Genomic DNA, 8,302 nt, shown 5'->3' on the forward strand with positions numbered 1-8,302 from the left:
TCTTGCAGGAAGGTGTTCTCACCTCTGGCACTGCCATCCATCTCTGCCTCATGCTTCTTTTAGGTGTCCTGCAGCCTGAAACTGCCCAGCCCTGTGCTGCAGCCCTGTTAAGTCCCATTAGTCCCAGTAAGGATCAGCATGGGTCTGTAAGCCCTGGGGGATGCTCACCAGACCTAGGTGCTCTTGTGGAACCCAAAACTCAAGTGGATGCTTCTTTCCTGGTGTCTTTTCTGCCTCTTTCAGACTGGCTGGTTAGAGAACCATTAGGACTTCCAGGCAATAACCATACGTGTGGGATTCTGAGAGCACTGGCCTTGAGGCTGGAATAGGAAACAGCAAATGGAAAACTTTGGTCTGGGAAAGCTCTGCAAAGTTAATAGGACCAGGCATCCTTCCTTCTGCTCCAGGCTGATTCTTTTAGCTCATATCTACTTAGGCTCAGTGTGGTCTGAACAGGTCTTACCCATCTCATCAGTTAATGGATGTTTGGAAGGAGTTCAGCCAGAGAATAATGGAGAAAAGCAGGAAAAGAATACACTTAAATGTATTCATCTGTAAAGCATCTGTCTTTAGAGAGTCATAAGAACAGACATACCGGATCAAACCAGGGGATAGCTGGCCCAAAAACCCATCTCTGACAGTGGCTAGAAGCAGACACCTGGAGAAGAGTAGAAAAACAATGCAAGTATGTGTTCTTTCCTCCAGCACTTTCCCCACCTCCAGCTGTGTTCAGCTGCTCACACTGAGCCACATGACTTCTGTGTATTTCATCATTTCTCAAAGGGTTTCTCTATCATGGACTTTTCTTAGAATCTGCAGACTCCTAACATCCACAACATCCTGTGGCAAGGAATTCCCCAGTTCAACTGCAGCCTGTGTGAAGAACCCTTTGCTTTAAGCCTAGCTCCTGCCAGCTTCCCCTATTACTTTTATTGGAAAAGGCAGTAAACAATCAATTCCTGTCCATCCTCTTCAACAGCACTCTGAATTAACACCACGTTATTATCTCATTATTGTATGTGGTGCCTAGAGACCTCTTTGCACAGGGCAGGGTATAAAGATGAGGCTCAGTAATAGTTGTTTGGCTGCAATGCTTCCAGTTCAAAGCAAAGGTGGCAGGCAAAGGGCAAGTGTGTTGCAGGAGAGCAGTGTGAGCTGACCATTAATGTTGCCAGCTTCTTTCTAAAGCTGCCTTTTTATTTTGCAGGTAACCACTTAGTGGTGACTCTCAAGGAATTTTCCCCTTGCTTCTCCTGAAGGAGAAGTAGGTCCTGAGCAAGGATGCAGCAGCCAGAAGCTGGTGATAAGAGCAGATCCCTTCCCTCACCGTGTCCACCTCAGGCCAGCCTCACTGATGTCTCGTTCTACACACGCCGCTGCATCACTGAGGATCTCAGCTGGTCCCTGGTCACTGTCCCCCCCCTCACGGAGCTCTGCCTCCAGCACATCGCTCACAATTTCGAAAGTAAGTGGGAGCACATTGACTCTAGGACACGTGGAAAAAGGGTCAGTCCCACAGAGCAGAGGGTCACCAAGGCAGGCAGATGCATCTGAAAGGCAGTGTGGCACCCAGCCCTGCCAGAGGAGCAGATGGGGAGAAATATCCCCTTGGGCAGCCAGTTAAACAAACTGTTTAGTTGCTAAGTATGTATCTGTACACTCCAGGGATGGCTGTAGTCCTCTGGGCTGCACTCCAGGATGTGACTCTGTACTGAGCTTGTTCTATCACATCATCTTCCATCCATGCTCTTCTGGACTCACCTCAACCATGACTGGGGCTGTGCAGTTGCTTTTTCCCACTCTTGATTCGTACAGACGTTAGGGTAGCGCTCGAGGATGGGGCCCTGTTGTACTGAGTGCTGTACAAAGAGATGCAGAATTGCTCCTGCCCAGAGGAGCTATCATCTCAGTATTGTACTCACAGGCTGAGCCCTCCTCCATGGCTTTTGGTGGTGATGTGACAAGTTATATCCTCAGGCAGGGAATGTGCTTTTGAAGCAGGTGGACTGATGAAACACAGCAAAACAGAAGAAGCGTGTCTCATCTGAGAAAGAACTGACTGGGAGGCGGAGAAGAAGGGCCTGTCTTTTTGGCTGACTCAGTGAAATGGCAGCAAAGACAAAAGATAGTTTTAAGGCTATGTCCACACTGGGACTGTAAGACAGTACAAAGGAGCTTAGTGCTGCCTTATGCCAGGAGCTGAAGGTACTTGAGGGTCTGAGCTGGGACAACCTTGCAGTCCCAGCAGCCTGATCAGTCAGTTTGAGGCCAATTGCATTGGACCTGCACTGTGCACACATAAAATCTGTGTGCTCATTTTCATGGGGACCCTCGTGCTGTTACCTGAGCTGTGAGGCTGCACCTTGCCCACAGTGGGGCCTGAGTGAGCCTGAGTGAAGCTAGCCCAGCCCTCCCCATACGTGTCCCACCTCTGCTTGTGTCATGGGACTTGGCAGAGAAGGTCACCACAGTGTCAGCTGTGGCATACTGGAAATAGACTCCAGGAAGAGGCTGTGGTAAAACTGTCAGTGTCCTTAGGAAGGGAATGCCCCAGAAATTGGGGAACTATAAAGCTAATCCCACTTTGTGTTTCATAATCTGGTTTCCCATGCACAGATAAGTTTCTTCACTGATGATTTATGTTACTCAACACAACTGTGTATGTATGACCAAATATTCATGGTGTGAGTACACGTGGCTTTTCTCTGGCATTTCTGGGCACAAAGAACTTCCACCAGAGAAGGCAGCTGTGACAGAGAAGACAGCTTAGGACAAGCATTGGGAAAGAGACTCAGGGGAAAATGTACCTGGGAAAACAGAATTTTTGTTTAAACAAGGTGGACCTAAAAGCTAGGAGTGTGCCTCAGCTAAAAAGAGCAGGAATCAATTTGAGGTAAGACCAATGCTTGAATTAAGATAAATAGGCACAAGGACCTGCATGAAAAGCACACAGTTGTTCTCAAATACTGTTCTTCAATATGCTTAGAAACCAAAAGGGAAAAAGTTCAGCAAATGGCAGGCCAAGCTCTCCCATCACTGTAAGGCTGAATTAGTTCTCTTGGGAACAGAATTCTTGCCCTGAATATAAAACCAAGATTTTTTTGGCATTCAAACCAAGTTGAAATGGGGAGCACAGTGTCTGGTGCAGTTCCCAAATATTATGAGAGTAAACCAAATTGCACTGATGTTTCATTGTAAAAGTTAGAAATCATACATGGAAATGTACAGATGAATCCTACATGTGTTCTGCCAACTTAGCTCTGTGCTCCAGGTTCTGGCAACCAAGGAGAGAGCCAGTACCATCAGAGGGGAGGGCATGGGCACACAGCTGGGGGCCGGGGCAGAACCATAGTGCCAGCAATTGTTCCTATGCCCAGACCAACCTCTCATTCTTTTTATCTCTTCCAGACAACCCTATTTTGAATGATCTTCTGCCTGAGCACCAAAAGAAGGTGGTGGAGAGGCTCTCCACCAGCCTTCCACTCTCTGTGACTGCCAACAGAGTAAGCCATGAGGAGTACTGGAAGAGGTGCTGTATGGAGCGCTGGCAAGTGTGTGACGTGTCCAACTATGGGGACAGCTGGAAACGGATGTTCTTTGAACGTCACCTGGAGAACATTCTGAAGTTTTTCATCCCTAACCACACAGACCCCGACCAGGTCCTAGACCTGATCCCGCTCTGCCAAGACTACGTGCGAAAACTGGAGATCAATCAGTTCTTGCCACCTTTGCTCGTGGATCCAAAGGAGGAGGGCCATGACCTCTCTGACGCAGAGGATGAGGCTGAAATGGGTGAGGTCTACAAGCATCACTACAACCTGAAAGAGCTCCTTACTTCTCTCCCTCACCTTGAAGAGCTTCATCTCATTTATGATGTGAAGAGCTGTGGCATGAACTTTGAGTGGAACCTCTTTAACTTCACTGACCTGGACTGCTCCAACTTGGCTTCTGCCGTGAGGATGTGCCGTAACTTGAAAGTAATATACCCCAAACTGAACCTTACTGCCTCAGCTAGATCTTCAAATTGCCTGTGGATAGAAATACAGGGACCAGTTCTGCTTGCTGGTACCACCCTTCCTTTTGCAAGTTACAGACTCTGACAGAGTGCAGAGATGTTAACCTGCTGGCCTAGTGCTGAGTATCTTGTTCTGCCATGTCCTTGTTAGAATGGGTTGTCAGGGGATCAGTGAGAAGAATGTTTCCTCCCACAAAACTCGTTGCCTGTAGCGTAAGAGGCAGCAGCACTCTACTGTTTTAACTCTCATATAGTTCTGGGAGGCAGGAGAGGAAAAGTCCAGAGGGAGCTTTTCATAAAGAGTTTTTTGTAGTTTTGCTCAGTAAATGCATGTCAGCCTATCCCAGAGGAGCAAAGACCCCCAAGAATAGTGTGGGGAAACACTCACACTTGCCTTAGCAATGAGGGATAGTGCAGATACTCAGCCCCTCCAAAACATCAGTGGGAATTGCTGTCCAGAGTGGAGCGGGAGTGAGCTGGATGAACTCCCCACAGACTCTCATACTTTGGGAAATATGGCTTCCAGAAGAGTAATTATCTCTCTTGTGGCTATTAGGATGCCCCAGGCACACAGGACATTGTTCTGTGGTTATCACTGGTGCACGTGTTCATTCAGACAGGTTTGACTGTGATCTGGGCTGGGTTCTGCTGCCAGTTGCTGCAGATGTTTTGACAGCTTTATCTTGCTTTAATTTAGCCCCCAGTTAGAGATTTTGTGCAGTCAGAGGAAAGGAACAGGCATTTCCAGGAGGCAAACCCTTTTTCCGTAGAATAGGCATGGGACATCAGTGGCATGCCCTGCTTTCTGGAAGTTTCAGCCCACTAGGAAAGCAAATACTTGAGCCTGCTAGCTAGAGGTGTCTGAAGTGAAGGGAGATGAATCCTGTCTGGTGGACCATAGGTTTAACTCCATGATGGTTTTGTACAAAGCTCAGTCCAAAGCCTTGGCTGTTGTAGTGACCCTGGTTTTTATGCCCACAGGTTTTCAAGCTGACACGAAGCAAAGTGGACGATGAGAAGATCAAGCTCCTGGCCCGTAGCTTGCAGTATCACCCTCGCTTGTTGGAGCTGGACTTGTCCCACAATCTCATCAGGGACCACGGGGCACAAGCGATTGGCAAGCTGATCAGCCACAGCAAACTAGAAACCCTCAATCTGTGTAACAACCAGATCTGTCACCTGGGGGCTCAGGCTCTTGCTCAAGGCCTGGCTGAGAGCTCCACTCTGACCTCCCTGAACCTGCGCCTCAACTTTGTGGAGGACAAAGGCGGGGAGGCGATCGGCCGTGCCCTGCTGACCAACACGAGCCTGAAGCGCCTCCATCTGGGAAGTAATAACCTGTCAGAGCCAACTGCAGCAGTGTTCTCCCAGGTCCTGGCTCAGAACACCTCTCTGACAAGCATCAACTTCTCATGCAACCACCTGGGGCTGGTAAGAGAAGCCTTTTCTGCCTGCAGTCTGTGAGCCTGTGTGGTGGCCTTGCAAAGCAGATCCTGAGCCTGTCTCAAAGCCACAGAGGCAAATGCATCCCTTATTTTGTATTCTTGCAACGATAACAATCAGTTGTGAGCAGGGAAGAGACTGTAGCAGATGTCAGGAAAGAGAAGGACACCTTCTCTGCATGAACATGCATTTACCTCACTTGTTACATCTAGCTCTGTTCATAGGGCTGAATCTGTCTTTGAGGCTTTGGGCTTTTGGGCAGAGAGGGATTTTCCCCCCAGGAAACTGAAAACCAGGAAGCATGTCTGTGAAAAGTCACAGACGCTTAGCACATGTGAGCGTAGTTAATGATAGGCAGCATGAGATGAGGGTCTCATGCATTTCCTCTGTGCTTTGGATCTGCTATGCCATCTGTCACTCAGCAGCACACAGATAGTGTCACCCTTCCCAGAATTTCTCCTGTCCATCACATGCTCAGAGGAGACTGTTAGAAAATGGGCTTGGTTGTTGAGCTTCTTTAACTCACCCTGCGGCCCGGGAGTGGTGCGGTGGGTCAGGAGTGTCATGTCTGTGTGCTTGTAAGTGGCTCCTAAAACACAGGCTTACATTTTCTAGACAGAAGAACATCCATAGATCTTACTACATCCCTAAGAGCTGCAGTATGCAACATGCCCACAAACCAGACCGCTTCTCTTCTGCTGATTAAAAAGAGCTTTAGAAATCTGAAACTAGACAGCCAAAAGCAATCATGCTGGCTTTTAAACTTTCTGTGCTGCCTCGATTATTCTCACTGTCAAATAAAGAGACAGCAAGACCAGCTGTCCCTGCTGGCAGGAATATTGGCATCAATGTGTTTGACAAGGGTTTTAAAAGGATTTGATGGCAGAAAACCTTTTGTGAGTTCTGAGTTTTATGGTCCTGGATGTGGAAAACCATTTAAGTTTAATGATAGAAGGGGGCAAAGGTTGGAAAGGATAGAAGGATTTTTGTTTAGTAAATAATTATCTCTGTGCTTAGAATCTTCCTTCTGATGAGCTCTCCTGTTAGCCATTTGTGAAGTTCCATGGCAGCCCAAAAGGTGGCTGGTAATATTATCTTTGGGAACATTGGGGGTTTTGCTAGAGATGCATTCAATTCTGACCTCTGTAGCCCATTAAAAAGAGACCTCTTCCCAGACCTTTTTGCTCTGTCCTTTTTGGCAAAAGGGCTAAGAGGCAGGGTGTTGGGATGAGAGGGCCATCTGGATGGAGAAGAAGGGGCAGGAGGTGTATTTGGTACCTGTAAGAGAATAGCAACAGCAGAAAATAATTCAAATTGTCACATCCCTAAATACAGTGCTTCATGTATGGGGGGGAAACCTCCCTCTGGGTGGGTGTCTCCCAAAGACTACATCACCTTTTCTGTCTCATGAAGGCTGGTCTTCAGTTCCATGAGATACTCCTTTCAGTAAAGCCAACCCAGCCTGGGAAATGGCATCCAGACAGAAAACTGCCAGTTCTGGGGCTCTCGCAACTGCCAAGATGAGGAACAGCACTCTAATCCATTTGTGCCCAGCCAGCAGTAAGCTGGGAACCAGGGGACAGGGGGGAGCAGACTCCTCTCAGGTTATCATTGCCAGATGTGTTATTAACCAGCATGAGCTTGAGAACTCCTGACATGGTACCCAGAGGGAGTCATTAGCATTGTGTCATGTCACAGAGAGCTGCATAAGGTTACGCTCCTCCTTTGCACTTCTCCTGTGAGCAACATTTCGGACCTGGGTGGAGGCCTTTATCCCTTTTGGCACTATCTCATGGACCTCCCACTGGCAGCAGCAGAAGTTGCCCTGGGGAGGAGGGAAAAGGAGCAATACACTTCTGTTTTGGATGTCCTCCTTTAACCATCCCCTCTGATCCTTTTGCAGGATGGTGGGAAGCAGCTGCTTGCAGGGCTGGCAAACAACAAGACTTTGACCGAGCTTGATCTCCGCCACGCAGAGGTGGAACAGGAGACAGATTTCCGCATTCACAAAATTGTGTGGGCCAATCGGGAAGCAGTGAGGCTGGCATCTCTGCAGCACCCCAGCACTGAACCCCTCTGAATAAAGTGCTTCAGGGAGCAATGGGCTTTGGGTGTGCAGTCTTAGAAACACTCTACTTCAAGGTCTTGGTTTTATTTGCTTTCCCGAGAAACACAACTTGTGGCTGCCACCGTAGCCACATCATCCAACCTGTGACTTCATTGGAGACAGACACTTGATCTCAAGGCACTGTAGTGGCACCACAGAGCAATCTGCCTCTTAAGCCCTCTCTCTCACTGCACCCTAAATCTCACCTCCTGTGATGCTTTTCTGTGCTCCAGCAGCAAGCTTATTTCAGGCAAGTGAATATTGTTTCACCTGTAAAGCAGCAAAGATGAAGTCTCTGCCACCTAAACAGTCTAGTCCAGACCTAACTTTAAGGCTTTGCTGAGGAGCATGTGAGAAGCATAGAGGATTGAGGCAATGTTGTTTCTAGTTCCTCAGCAGCTTTTTCTGGCTATTGCTCTGCTCAATAATCTATTTGAATTTATAGTAAATCTCTCTGGAGTCTGATATGGGTGGTGAAAAGTAAATGGAAATAAATTCAATAACTCAAGAGGTCTCACTACTGTAGTTTCCTGCTTTGGGCTGCTCTGCTTTTAATCAGTGCTAGCCTGCTTTGCAACAGGTGAATTCTTTACCACCAGATGCTTATCTTACCTAGTAGTGCTCTTCTGTGCAAACCTGTCCAAAGCAATCTGTGTTTTGCATAACTTCAAGCTAGAGGGGTCCCTTCAGGACTGCTGGCCCACATAGCTCACAAGTTTGAAAACAGTGCAGCTTCC

At 47.9% G+C, this 8,302-nt stretch overlaps 1 protein-coding gene across 1 annotated transcript; it reads left to right on the plus strand.

The window, feature by feature from the left end:
- The first annotated feature begins 1,266 nt into the window (after nt 1-1,266).
- On the plus strand, nt 1,267-7,735 carry TCTE1 (t-complex-associated-testis-expressed 1). Its single transcript, XM_054280232.1, has 4 exons — nt 1,267-1,465; nt 3,409-3,977; nt 4,997-5,446; nt 7,362-7,735. Exons 1-4 carry the CDS (start codon nt 1,282-1,284, stop codon nt 7,536-7,538), a joined length of 1,380 nt encoding a protein of 459 aa, XP_054136207.1. The 5' UTR covers nt 1,267-1,281; the 3' UTR covers nt 7,539-7,735.
- Nucleotides 7,736-8,302: the final 567 nt, after the last annotated feature.

This window comes from Melozone crissalis, unplaced genomic scaffold, assembly GCF_028551555.1.
Source record: "Melozone crissalis strain CALT ecotype California unplaced genomic scaffold, PUWL_Pcris_2 ptg000027l_1, whole genome shotgun sequence".
Lineage (NCBI taxonomy): Eukaryota > Metazoa > Chordata > Aves > Passeriformes > Passerellidae > Melozone > Melozone crissalis.